The sequence below is a fragment of the Perissodus microlepis genome, chromosome 16 (genome assembly GCF_051167445.1).
Source record: "Perissodus microlepis isolate ML-2025 ecotype Zambia chromosome 16, ASM5116744v1, whole genome shotgun sequence".
NCBI classification, from domain to species: domain Eukaryota; kingdom Metazoa; phylum Chordata; class Actinopteri; order Cichliformes; family Cichlidae; genus Perissodus; species Perissodus microlepis.
Genome location: NC_140476.1, coordinates 29,295,591 through 29,309,514, shown reverse-complemented (window position 1 = coordinate 29,309,514; position 13,924 = coordinate 29,295,591). Strand labels below are relative to the sequence as shown.

The 13,924-nt window shown below is 43.3% G+C and overlaps 1 protein-coding gene across 3 annotated transcripts in view; it reads right to left on the bottom strand.

Moving 5' to 3' along the window:
- The window catches only part of cpap (centrosome assembly and centriole elongation protein), a 17,004-nt gene extending 3,209 nt beyond the window's left edge, over nt 1–13,795 (bottom strand). Inside the window, exons 1-18 of one of the 3 annotated variants that reach the window (XM_084907957.1) lie at nt 13,663–13,795; nt 12,780–13,195; nt 11,701–11,827; nt 11,370–11,582; nt 8,406–8,550; nt 8,208–8,313; nt 7,253–7,996; nt 6,113–6,935; nt 5,740–5,872; nt 5,357–5,522; nt 4,912–5,043; nt 4,655–4,777; nt 4,309–4,408; nt 3,459–3,601; nt 3,115–3,204; nt 2,670–2,810; nt 1,051–1,135; nt 140–260 (exon numbers count right to left, since the gene is read on the bottom strand). In XM_084907957.1, coding sequence (XP_084764083.1) covers nt 140–260; nt 1,051–1,135; nt 2,670–2,810; nt 3,115–3,204; nt 3,459–3,601; nt 4,309–4,408; nt 4,655–4,777; nt 4,912–5,043; nt 5,357–5,522; nt 5,740–5,872; nt 6,113–6,935; nt 7,253–7,996; nt 8,208–8,313; nt 8,406–8,550; nt 11,370–11,582; nt 11,701–11,827; nt 12,780–13,154 — 3,767 coding nt within the window. In that variant the 5' untranslated portion in view covers nt 13,155–13,195; nt 13,663–13,795. Of the gene's footprint in view, nt 1–139; nt 261–1,050; nt 1,136–2,669; nt 2,811–3,114; nt 3,205–3,458; nt 3,602–4,308; nt 4,409–4,654; nt 4,778–4,911; nt 5,044–5,356; nt 5,523–5,739; nt 5,873–6,112; nt 6,936–7,252; nt 7,997–8,207; nt 8,314–8,405; nt 8,551–11,369; nt 11,583–11,700; nt 11,828–12,779; nt 13,196–13,472; nt 13,593–13,662 lie in introns of those variants that run through there. The other 2 variants (XM_084907958.1, XM_084907959.1) reach the window with 2 other exon arrangements.
- Between the last annotated feature and the right edge of the window lie 129 nt (nt 13,796–13,924).

Below are 13,924 nucleotides of genomic sequence, written 5' to 3'. Positions count from 1 at the left end.
AGAAGTGGAAAGGGGTTCGGAAGTCCTACAAAAATTAAGTTATGAGTACATGTCTGGTAAGGGATATCGTGCAAAAAAACCATTTTGTTATAAAGGTAGTAAGGGAAATTGATTAAAGGTAAATATAAGGTCGACTTACGAGTTAACCTGGATGATGGTCCCGTCTGTCAGTACGCTCTCCTCCCTGCCATCAGGGAAAAGGTTCTTTACTGTCTGGTCTGGGAAGGTGATTTCCTTACGGCCGTCGGGAAAATGCTTTTCTAAAGCAGGAATAAAAATTAATGTAGAATATGAGTTGGTACACATGTCCAAAGTCCACAAGACAAGCATAAGAAAGGAAATTCCTTTCCTACACTTACCTCGTGGACTTTGACTTAAGTACTGTTGTGTTAAAATTACTTTATTTTATCCTCCTTCTTACAGTAAAGTGAATATCTGACTTTTGAATTGGAAAACCTTTAAGAACGCACTGCATGTTTTCCTGTAGTCTTTAATATATTAAAGAGCTGTTATGATGAATTACTCTAAAATGGCCTCATATTTTAATTGCAGTACTTAAGCACTTTCTCGTACTGTAGTACTAACAATTTTTTTTGATGGGACAGAAAAGCCAATTTGCTTCCAACAGTGCATTTCAATATTGCTACTTTGGAGAACTCATGATGCAGTAAACCAGGTGTGGGGAACTCCAGGCCTCAAGGGCCGTGTCCTCCAGGTTTTAGATGTGTCCTTGATCCAACACAGGTGATTCAAATGGCTAAATTACCTCCTCAACATGTCTCGAAGTTCTCCAGAGGCCTGGTAATGAACTAATCATTTGATTCAGGTGTGTTGACCCAGGGTGAGATCTAAAACCTTCAGGACACCGGCCCTTGAGGCCTGGAGTTCCCCACCCAACCAATTTCTGACACAGATCTTGTTTATCACTCCTGTTATATCATTTTAGAATTATTCTGCACTCAGATGAGATGGGAATATTACCTCACTAATGCCAAAAGCCCAGCAGCTTTTGTCTCCTGGTAATATCACTGCTTCATCATCTGCTCTCACCTGTTTGATTGTTGGCGAAGTGCAGCACCTCCATGCCATCTGGGTAGGTGATGTGTGTTGTCTGGGTTTCAGCATAGTAGTAGACCTGAGCACAAGGGGCAGCACCATTAGTTATCAACAGGTAAGATAAAGAGAAGAACCATGCAAAGGTACTTTTTACATCAAGTCATACAGAGTATATTGCTTTCATGCCCTTCATGGACATTTAGTTGTAAAACTTTAATTAGATTTTTTATCCTTTACTGAACTGTCCACATTCCTCCTCACTTTTAAAATACTAACAAGCCCTGAAAAGTTTTCCTTTAAGTGTTAATTCAGATCCTATGAATTATCTGATTTTTTTTTTTATTTAAAACTAAACATTTCCTGAATCATTCTCGTTTAACCTGATGTGTGACTGCACTCAGATCTCAGCAAACAGGACAATATTCCAGTTAGACGTTGAAGGACTCTCATGTGTGCTAATCTCACTCTTACATCCAGCAGTGTGTCTGTGTAGCTCTTTCTCTGGTTCTGTGATTCGGGAAGGATAACGGTTTCAAAAGGCCTCCCGGTCTGTCTGCCTGCATCACTTTGTTTGTCCTGATCTCGTTTATTTCTCAATTTTGAATCTGTCAGATGTTTTCATATCTTCACGTTGATTCCCTCTGAACAGCTGTTCTACTCAATACGTCAGAATGAGATAAGTCTGCTAGACACCCCCTCCCTAAGGCTACGTTCACACTGCAGGCGAAAGCGCATCAAATCCGATTTTTTTGACCCTATGCGCCCCATATCCGATCATGGTATGACAGTGTGAACGGCACAAATCCGATATTTTCAAATCCGATCTGAGTCACTTTCGTATGTGGTACTGAATCCAATACATATCCGATGTTTAAGAAAGCGACTGCTGTTTGAACGGTCATGTTGCATTAAATCTGTCTTTTACGTCACTGACACAAGACAGACGCCAATTATCAGCGCCGGAGAAGCGCCCGAGAAGACATCGCGAACGCTTCCTGGCCATCCAGTGTAGATCTCAGTGAAACTGTTGGGAGGACAACGTTGGAGAAATGTGAACATTTTATTTGTACTGTATAATCTGCAGATTCTGACAGAAATCTGCAACTATCCTTTGAAGCACCGCTCCTCTCTAAAACAGCAATAAGGATCATTATAAGGTTATTTACATTATTATGTAAATAACTTAAAGAAAAAATTGGGAAACGTAAAGTCCGAAGTCTTTATATTAAGGGCCATCAGTCAAACAATATTGTTTGCTCTGGGTCCAAACAGAGCGCGTTGTGTGTGACGTCTTCTTTTGCGCATGCGGGCCGCTTTGAGCGTTCACACTAGAGCACGTTTGCTGTCACATTTTATTTTTAGTGTGAACGAGCAGACAAAAAAATCCGATTTGATCAAAAAAATCGGAATTGAGCATTAAGACCTGCAGTGTGAACGTAGCCTGACACAGTGGTGTACGCCTGACAAAGCCACCCATCCCCTCCTTCCTCACATCCTGCCTTTAAGTAGGAGGAAATAGTCCAACATTTCTCCTCACACACAGCACATGTCCAGGAGACCAGCGTACGTGTATTTACTGAAAATATGAGTATAAAGCAACGCAAGCATCTCACCACTCTTTGGTCGGCCGTGACTTGTTTAGTATCTCCGTTGAAGAAGATGACCTTGACCGTCAGTCCGTCTGCTGAAACCTCCTTCCTGGTCCCGTTGGGGTAAACTATGAGACGATCACCACTGACCAAAACCTTCTCTAACTGGAAACATCAGGACAGCTCCATCAACAGCCTCTACTGAATATCAACAATAAAAGCTAATGCTAATGTAAGTTTGAGGTTATTCCACAATGACTCAATTACTCACACTTAGTAGTGCAACCTTCCTGTTTAAATAACTCACTGTTGAAAACAGGGCCAAACTCAGCTGTATGTAACTGCTGCTACCACGATTATAAAGCAGACGCACTTCTTTAGAAAGCAAAATCAATTCTTCAGCACATCTCTTTCTGGTGGCTCACATTACTATTTAATATCAGGATGATTGTACATCTTATTTTCTCACCTTGCCATCAGGATGTGTGATAACCTCCCTGGTTGATTCGGTCTCTTCAGCCTTACTTAGCTCAAGTTCATTTGTCGGAGAATCAGTGTTCTGCAATACGAAGATTTTAAACATGAGGTCTGTGACAGAGCACGTACAGACAGGCTTGTTTTGTTTTTTTTAAACAAGACTTTAATTGTTCTGTCCCTGATGCAGAATCAGACTAATAAACATCTGACCTTTCAAATGTATCTTAAATTTGTGCCATAAATGTTGCCTCTTCTTCTATCTGGATGTCGGTAGGTGTTTTGCATCATTTACAGGAAACACTGCAGTGTTTGTATGACACTGATGATGCCTCTTACTGGAGAGCAGTTGTGTAAGTGTTCTTGGTTTGGTGGTTTCTCCTGGCTGCCGGCAGGTGCTGACCTCTCCTCTGTCTTCCTGCTGGCTACGGAGGTGGAAGAGGAGCCTGGCCCTGCTGGCTTCCTCAGGCTGCTCTTTATTCCTGCAGAGAATAAAAATATGGACAATAAAGACTCGACCATTCGCGCTTTTCAAGGTGTTTATGAGAATCATTAATGATGATCATTGACAGAAACTCTAAAAATTCCTAAACTTTTACTCTGACCCAATCCCAGGCTTTTTTGGATGATTAAAATCTATTAATATGGGAAAATTAGCTATTTACAAACCCAGCAGACACAAACATCAATGATTTAGAGTCTGTTTGTGTCCACCTGGCAAATTTAGATCTAATCACTCTATTAATCCTGTTCTAGTCTCCACTTGAAACAGACAAAATCTCTCAATGTACACATGCCAAATACTCCATTATGTCAACCAGCTACTACGTGCACTGGGTCTTTAGGCCTGCTCTAGCTCAAACTGACATTATAAAAGTTAATAGAGTTAACCACACTACTTATGCTGAGCTGAAAGCTGAAAAAAGGTGAGGTTTGTTTGTTTTTTGGCTCAGAGTTGCTAAAGATGACTTATCGCCAGACAACCTCAGCTTCCAAAGTTTAAGTGTGAACAAAGAGGCAGCAGCAAAGCACTGTTTGTCAGATTTGCAAAAAAATGCCTGCTTGAAGCCAGTTTTCAGTGTTAAAAGAAGACATCTTGTTATATGGAGTTACATGTCAGCAAGAACCTCTTATTCTAACATCCACGTGTCACAAAGGATTTAGACCGACTGGAAACTCTTGACTGTACCTGCAGCACCCTGACTGCCGTCTCTGGAGTTCCCTCTAGTGGCTGGAGCAGAGCTGACATGTGGAGGGCTGCTGTCACTCCCTCTGGAGTCGAGAGGACTCTGGAAACAAAGTGTGATTTTGCAGTTACTCAGCAATGTCGAAATATGAGTAGAATAATTAGAGTTCCTGCACAGCTAAAGCTCTGAAGACTGCCAAAACACTGATGATAGTAAAAAACTAAATGAAGTGTTGTGGGACTATAACTTCTCCCATGTTTTCCTCTGCATGTTGATATAAGGTATTTATTTCAGAACACGGGATCATCATTTTTAGATAACAATAACAGACTTTATAAATGAGCTTACAGCAAATTTAACTCCTTTGGTCACAGATGGTGTATTGTTCTCAAACATTCTGGGACTTTCCTTCTCAGCAGTGACAGGGTTTTTCTTCCAAGCACTCAGACGGAGCTTCTCTAGCACATGGATCTTCAATTCAAAGACAAACAGGAAGACGCAGGGTTCAGTTTTCAGCCTTCACCCACTCTTTACAATCCAGATAAAGGGTGCATTTTAAAGCTACGCGTGTGTAACCAGAGAAAACGTTAGGGGGGGTCAGGCACCTCGTCACGCAGTGAACTGTTCTCTTGTCTGAGGGAGTCGATCTGTTGGCGCAGGCGGCTTTGTGTGGAGGACCAGCGACTCTCCCTTCTCTTCAGCTCCTCCTGCAGGGAGCTCAGCTGCTGCTTCAACTCCTGATGTGAGAAGCAAAGGGAGAATAAAGGCAGACACATAAATATCTTCTTCTCGAAACCTTTTTTTTTTCCATTGAATTTGTTCTAATTTGAGGTTTCTGTGGACATGTGCCACAAACACAATAATTCATCTCAAAAACCTTTTTTTTTTTTAGCATTAATACCATCACTAAACAATAAGATTTGATATCCTTTATTTAATCATGTTTGAATTTAATTGCTCCACAGTCATGTTTTGATTACTCCTGTATTGCTTATTTACACATTGAGCACATATTCATGTGGTTATTTTGCGCGTCATGTCCACGCTCACCTGGATCTCTTCTCGTTCCTTCTTATCAGGAATAGCTCTGGCCGCTGACACGTGCTTCTCAAACAATTTGCGCTCCTTCTGCAGCTTCCTCGTCTCCTCTTTCTTGTACTCCTCAAACTTGGCCATCTCCTCTGCTCTCATCTGCTCAAACTCCAAACGCTCTGCCCTACAACACAAACAGCAAAGTACAAACGTGCATTACACGAGGAAGGAGAGGATTAACACATTTTATGAAAATATTTCTCCCAAAAGAAAACAGAGCTGGATTTAACACTGAAGAGGTTACTTCCAAATACCAGATGCAGTGTCTTTATATTTTTATTAAGTTTTTACACTTGCATACACTCCTTACTGAATTGCTTATGCAAAGAAGAACATATCACCTGAGAGTTTCCTGTTTTTTCTCGTTCTCCTGTCTGAGTTTGGTGAGCGCAGCGTTCTCCTTCCTAAATCTCTCAATCTCAATCTCCAGCTCAGCCAGTCTCTCCCTGAGCTGTCTCGACTGGATCTGCTGGCCTGAGGGCAACAACATGCATACACAACTGATAAATAATAAAATCACACACTGAGGAATGTGTGGTTTTTAACTGGCTTTACTATCAATTTTTCATTTAATAAACACATGAACTCATGTAGCTGCAGGGTTATAACACAAAATCAGAGTTGCTGATATTTTGTACTGTAATAAGTTTATTAACATTCAATCAACATTAATTCTACTAATGCAATAATAAACAAAGAAAGTATTTGTCTAACCTGTGTCCTCCTCTGGCTTTTTGGACTCAACAGAAGCAGCTGGAGGGAGTGGTGCACTCTGGGCTTTTGGCTTCAGGGAGGGGAATAACTTTGTCATGAGCTGGGAGGCAGGAGGATGATCAGGCTCCAGACTGACTGAACCGATACCTGTGGCCTTCCCCAGCTCCACACCTTTGCTCACAGCCACTTTCCTCAACAAAATTTTCTGTGGGGGAGAAATGTCTCTGGCTGTCGGCTTGGAAATTGGACTGAGTTCTTTGCTTTCATCGGCTGTGCCGATGGCAGTGTCCTCCAGGTCGTTCCATGTGTCGTCGTCATCAAACACAACTCTCCCCTGCTCGCCGTCTTTGCCCTCTATCAGAGTGGAGTCCTCGCTATTGCTGTGGACACTCTTACTCTCCACATCATTCTCTTCAACCACATCTGAAGATGAGTCCCTGAAACTATCCTCATCTTCATACGACCGCTTGTCATATGGTGGGTTAATAGGTGCAGGGAAGCAGAGAGAACTTTTGACCACTTTGTCATCTCCACATTCAGAGCGGCTGCAGGGTGTCGTGTCAGAGATGTCATGTTTGTCCTCTCTCTCAATGTCCTGTGTCTCCTTAATGCTCTCTTTGTTCTCTAGTATATCATTTCTTGTCTTTACAAATGCTTCTGAGTTCAAAGAGTTGCTTTCACATGCTAAGCCACCTGTGTTCCCAACACTATTGCACCTCTGAAATGCACCTTTAGGAGGTGATTTAATGGGAGTTGAAGAGAGGCGTCGCTGGTGGAGCCCCTTTACAGTCTGCAGCTGTCGTTGTTGATCCATCTGAAGAACCTGCAAGCAATGAGCAGAGTATTAGTTTTTTGGGGCGAGAGGGGTTATTGTCTACATAACACACGACTAACAGTAAAGTCCTGGAGAAAGGCAACCCAATCTGGTAACTTCTTTAGAAATTCAATAGTAGATTTTACCCACTTAAAGGCAGCAGAAATACTGAATCCCAACAACCAGAAACAACACAAACAAGGAAACAGAGACACTATCAACACAAAAAACTGTGTGACAAAAAATTGTAACACTAGGCATCCAAACTTTTGAGCACTTGAAGTGCTGAATTAAAGCGTGATGAGTTTGAGAGTGAAATAGAGCACCTTCATGACAAAGGAGGAGTTAGATGAGAAGGACAGCTCTTCAGCCGCTTGCTCCAGCAGCTCAAACTCTCCCAGCTCCATGCTCTCCAGCTGTCGGTCACACTCCCATCGCTGGAGCTTCTTCTGAAAAGACAACTCAAAGGAATCCTGTATAACTGGGTCTCCTCCTTTAGAAACCCCTCCTGCTTCTGCTAATTCCACTTTTGAACCACAGCTTTTTTCATTTTCAGCCGTCCCTGCCTGTCCTAACTTCCCGCCCTGTTTGGTTGTAGGACATGGCTGAATGTTGAGACACGGGACTTTCACGGCCTGAACCGGCAGAACTTTCCCCAACTGATGTTTGGCTGGTCTGCCACCTGGATCAGTTTGGACAGACTCTGGTCCTGTTGTGTTCTGTCTCTGATGACTACCTAAAACCTTTGTCCGTGCTACTTTAGTCACTGCTCGCGTATCGTGAGGAGGTGAACTGAGTCCCTTCAACCGGTTCTCCTTGTTGAGTGTAGCAGTTTTACGCTGGACAGGAAGCCGTGGGGCACTGTTTGTGGCTCCTTTCTGAATATATGCGGGCTCCGAGTTGCTGCGAGAGATTACTCTGGCTTGAGGCGGTGGTGGTCTGGAGTCCTTCTTTACATCCGTTTTTTGGAACATAGCTTTCCGATTATTTGTAAATCTCGAAAGGCCCTCTCCTCGCTTCAAAAAGGCTCTCTTAGGAAGGGCTTGCGCAGCGTTGGCTCCATCTTGACTCTGTTCAAGGAATAGGACAAGATTTGAATTCAATGTTAATTGGAATTTTTTTAGTTTTTCCAGTTAAATATAGTATTTTATTGCAAAATACAGACAGGCTCCATTTGTGCAGACATTACATTCCTATATCAGGTTGTCACCTGCAGAATGCAAAACTCAAATGAATGGTTCATTATTGATACTTTTCAGCACTCGTGACACATCCTCTGACCTGTTGTTGCTGGGCAGACTTTAGCCTCTGCTCCTCCAGCTTCAGCTGCTCCTCCAGCAGCTCTTCAAATGTCTGCTTTTGACCACCAATACCTGGCCTTATAGGTCTGAGGAGGCAAACAAAACCCTACTCAAACACTGATCTGTCGAGACAGTCTGATGTTAATACTACATAAATACAAGACTATGTAATATTTACCTGTCATGAAAGATTTTGTCTTCTGTTCTGCTGTCATCTTCAGTCCTTGCCACAGCATTATGTTGCATCAACATGTCATCTTCCTCAGAAAAACAGCTCACATTGACACTGTGCTCCTCCTCATCCTCTCTGGAGTCCAGTGAGCCTAAAAAAACAAAGCGGTTAACCATGAAAACATGTGGACCATATGATGAAAGACAGGGCAGTTCTGGCTGTTCTATAGAAAACACAAATACCAAGAAACTGTGCAAGTGTCTTACTCTAAACCAGGGATGTCAAACTTGTTTTACATCGTAGGAGACATACAGCCCGCTTTGATCTTAAGTAAATTGAAAGAGTGAAACTATATGACAGATATGTAAAATTAGAGAACATATTTTGGAAATTTATAGCCCAGACTATCCTGTAGTAATAAAATATCATGTCTAATTTATTCTTTACTGTGGACCACCTGCAAAAAAAACCCCAAAATGCATTTCTATGGTAGATAGTGTCATTTAACTGTTTATCTATTAGTTACTCAAAGGAGCTTGCAAAGAAAAGCGTCTGGACTTCTTTAAGTTTACTTGAAGACGTTTCACCTCTCATCCGAGAAGCTTCTTCAGTTCTAAGGTCAAATGGTGGAGAGTCCCAGATATAAACCTAGTGGGAGTATCCCCCCACAGAGGGACAAAAGGACCCCCTGATGATCCTCTAATCGCCTGAGCCAAGGTGTGAAACTGGGTGTGGGTCCCAATCAGCCAGAGTTTCGGGTGTGTTCATTGTGAAACCTGGCCCCACCTTATCATGCGAATTCCTGAGGTCAGATGGCCCAGGATGTGAGTGGGCATTAAGGCGTCTGGGAAGGGATCTCAAAACTGGATTATAGATGGCAGAGAGTTGGTGTCGTAAACCCCCGCCTCTGTTCAAAGATGGTCGCTCACGGTGGACATAGATGGCTTCTTTCACTCCTCTTTCAAACCATCTGTCCTCTCTGTCCAAAATGTGAACATTGGCATCCTCGAAAGAGTGTCCTTTATCCTTAAGATGCAGATGGACTGCTGAGTCTTGTCCTGTGGAGGTGGCTCTTCTGTGTTGTGCCATGCGCTTGTGAAGTGGCTGTTTGGTCTCTCCAATGTAGAGGTCTGGGCATTCCTCGCTGCACTGTACAGCATACACCACATTGTTAAGTCTGTGTTTTGGCGTTTTGTCTTTCGGGTGAACCAGTTTTTGTCTGAGCGTGTTGCTGGGTCTGAAATGCACCGGGATGTCATGCTTGGAGAAAACTCTCCTAAGTTTTTCTGATACACCGGCTACATAGGGGATGACAATGTTGTTGCGTCTGTCCTTCTTATCCTCCCTCGTTGGTGTCTGGTCTTCTTTTCTGTGCCTCTTTGCTGACTTTAAGAACGCCCATTTAGGATAGCCGCACGTTTTGAGTGCTTCCTTTACATGTGTGTGTTCCTTCTTTTTTCCTTCAGGCTTAGAGGGAACATGTTCTGCCCGGTGGTGTAGGGTCCTAATTACTCCAAGTTTGTGTTCCAAAGGGTGATGGGAGTCAAAGAGGAGGTACTGGTCCGTGTGTGTGGGCTTCCGGTAAACTTCGATGTTGAGTTTGCCGTTCTCTTCAATGTGCACAGCACAGTCCAGGAAAGGCAAACAGTTGTCCTTTGTAGTCAAAGGAGCTTGCAAAGAAAAGCGTCTGGACTTCTTTAAGTTAAGTTAAGTCCAGACGCTTTTCTTTGCAAGCTCCTTTGACTACGATGACCTGGATGACTGAGAACCTTCACAGACAGTTGTCCTTTGTGTCTTCCCTGGTGAACTTGATGTTTTTATCCACAGCGTTAATGTGCGCAGTGAAGGATTCCACTTCTTGTGTCTTGATTTTGACCCAGGTGTCGTCCACATATCTGTACCAGTGGCTGGGTACTCTTCCTTTGAAAGAGCCAAGAGCCTTCCTTTCCACTTCCTCCATGTAAAGGTTGGCTACAATAGGTGACACGGGGGAGTCCATGGCACAGCCATGTTTTTGTCTGTAAAAGCCTTCGTTGTATTTGAAATATGTAGTGGTGAGGCAGAGGTCTAACAGTGTGCAAATCTGATCGGGTGTGAAGTTGGTCCTGTCCTCCAAGGAGCTGTCTTCTTGTAGTCGTTTTCTGACAGTCTCCACGGCCTCCGTGGTGGGTATGCAAGTGAAGAGAGAGACTACATCAAAGGACACCATGGTTTCATCTGGATCCAGGGTAAGTTTCTGGACCTTGTCGGTGAAGTCGGTGGAGTTCTTGATGTGGTGTGGGGTGTTCCCCACAAGAGGAGCAAGGATGGTAGCAAGGTGTTTAGCAATGTTATAAGTGGCTGAGTTTATGCTACTGACTGTGGGTCTGAGTGGGACAGCTTCCTTGTGGATTTTAGGAAGTCCGTAGATGCAGGGTATGGCAACCCCTGGGTAAAGGCGGTGATATGTAAGGCGGTCAATAATTTTGTCCTTTTCAAAGTCTTGAAGGCAAACTATAACTTTCTTTTTGTAGCTGCTTGTGGGGTCTCGCTTTAAGGCTTCGTAGGTATTGTTGTCACTGAGGAGAGTAGTGATCTTTGTATGGTAATCTGTAGTGTTTAGGACCACGGTGCATCTTCCCTTATCAGCTGGTAAAACAGTGATGTTGTGGTCTTTGCTCAGGGAAGCGACGGCCTTCTTTTCCTGTATTGTGAGGTTGGATGGAGGGACTTTGGCACTGGAGAGCGTGGCTGAGATCTATCTATTAGTTACCAACTTTTGTGTAGTATGAATGGACTTGGACGTGGTCTTTATATACAGGAAAAGCTGTAAAACCTATGAAAATACAGTGAAATGTTTCAAATCTATGTACTCCTTCACATTTCACACATGTGAAGCTGTGCAGTGGGCCGGTTTGGAGTCTTTGGTCAGTCGATTCTGGCCCCTGGGCCTTACATTTGAAACTTACATTTAAAATAAATATATCTTACCCTCTTCCTCATGGTTACCCTCCTCAGGTGCTTGACCTTTGGGTAGCTGCTCGTGTCTGACAACTAGTGAAAGTTGCTGTTCTGGTTGACGGCCAATCGTAGAGCCCTGTGGGACTCTACGGTGATTTGTATCAGGACTGTATGAGCGCTGTGTGTAACATGACCTGTGGAGCGTGTCCTCAACCCACTCTGGTCCGGACATTTCTGAACTCTCTGTAAGATGGGTTATCATCACTTCAGTTTATAAAGCAGGATAAATACATGCACACCACATTCACCCTGAACTCAAAATGATCACTTTGCAGTTGTTCATGTAATTTCACTCTCTGACCTCCTGTGCAGTGCTCGGATCCATTCAGAGTTCCCAGTAACTTCTGCTGCTCTTCCTGGAGATGAAGCAGCTCCTCCAGCTGATGAGCTTTTAGCTGCTCCTGCATGTGCTGCTGCCATTTCTTTAACTGCACATACATATTACATTCAATTCTAATTAGATATGGTGTAGCTAATATATATGGTATATATGGTAAATGGCCTGTATTTGTATAGCGCTTTACTTAGTCCCTAAGGACCCCAAAGCGCTTTACACTACATTCAGTCATCCACCCATTCACACACTGGTGATGGCAAGCTACATTGTAGCCACAGCTGCCCTGGGGCGCACTGACAGAGGCGAGGCTGCCAGACACTGGTGCCACCGGGCCCTCTGACCACCACCAGTAGGCAACGGGTGAAGTGTCTTGGCCAAGGACACAACGACCGAGACTGTTGGAGCCGGGGCTCGAACCGCCAACCTGCGGATTACCAGACTAACTGCCAACTCTTGAACCACGATCACCACGATATATGGTGTTATACTGTGTTTTCCAGATGGTTTAAGCTACATTTAACATAGATGTTTCTGAGTAGTTTCAGCCCAGTGTCAATTCACATGCGCTGCACATACTGCCAGTTGACATATAGTCTAAGTGTTTAATTGCATCTGTGTCCCAGCCAACATAATTGCCTTAGGGAAAATTCTATTAATAGCAGAGAAACGTAAAGGAGTGTGTGTGATGGAGGTGCATTAAGTATACAGGAAGCAGTGATGTAATCAACAATGAAGTCCACGCAGGGCCCAAAATTTGCATATATTAGGAGATCTGTGGGATTAAAGTGTCCAAATGTTTTTACATTATTAATAAATAAATTACAGGTTCATTTTTTTCTGCTTTGTCTCACCCCTGTATCAATAAACCAGTAAAACTAAAGATCCTCCCAGTATCTGTGTCATTTATGTTAGGTATTGAAAGTCCATCTCCTCAGATGCACAGCAGCAGGGTTAGTCACATATGCCAGATTTTATACTTTTAACAACTTGATTGTCTCAAGTTACAGGACAAAACAGCTTCTGAAAAGCACCGATGTCCTTACCTGTTCAAGCTTCATCATAAGGGGTAGATCCTGTGATTTGCTTGCCATCTCGTCCAAAGTGTCCAGCTGTCCATCTGCAATTCTCGTTGGGACAGAGTTTAGACCGTTGTCAGACTCAGTCATCTCTCCTCCTGCTGCCCGTCTAAATGCATCCACACCCAGGCAGCTGCTATCTGTAGAAGCGGGCAACGGGGCAAAATCGGAAGCGAAGGAATCGTCTGGCAACATGGGCGAAGATCCCACGGCAGAGGTGTGCCGCAAGGGTCCAGCCAAATCCGGAGAGGGACTGAGGATCACTCCGGCTCTGGTGCTACTTGGCATCCACCGGGCCAAGAAGTCTGCCTGGGAGTACTGAAGGCCAGCTGGAGATGACATGATGGCCGCGATGTGGCAGGCAGGATAGTCTAATCCGGGATCTAAGCGAAAGATTATGGTGACAGGTTAAGGGTTAATCACGCCACGAATAAACACCGTCCAACACCCTATAGATGACGCCCAGGTCCAATAAAACTATATATAGAGACGTTATATATAAAAAAGACATTGCCTTTTTAATACGAGATTGGTTTCCGTTCTGGTTGCTACATAGAAGCCGTATAGTCAGTTCCAGATATTTGGTTACGAACAATCATCTTAACACTGTCTATTAAAAAACATAGGAGAGAATGGTGGCATTTATGACATGTGGCTCACGTGGAATGTAGAAGTGCTCTTTTCATTTTTGTCAAATGTCGCTTTATTTAAAAGGCTTGGCTTCCTCGTCCACACTCTCCCGTTATTAGCAGGCTGCATTTTATTTATTTCATAAAACCTTTTCCCGGATGTTACACCGTAGTGACGACACTACAACATTACCAAGCATCACAAAACACATCGACATTACCTGTTACTCAGGAGAAAAGCAGGTTTACTGTGATGAAATCGGGCGTTATACAAAGGCAACAAACAAAAAATTCGAAGCCTACCGCCATATCAAAACAAAGCCCGCGAGACCAAAAAAACCCAACGATGAAGTTGTTGTTGCATTGTGGGTAACGTAGTCTTACATCACGCTAGTACTAACTGTTTTTGAATGTCTTTTTATTTCATAGAAATGTTAAATAATGCTTTTTATATACAAAACATACGTTTTTTAAACTGAAAAG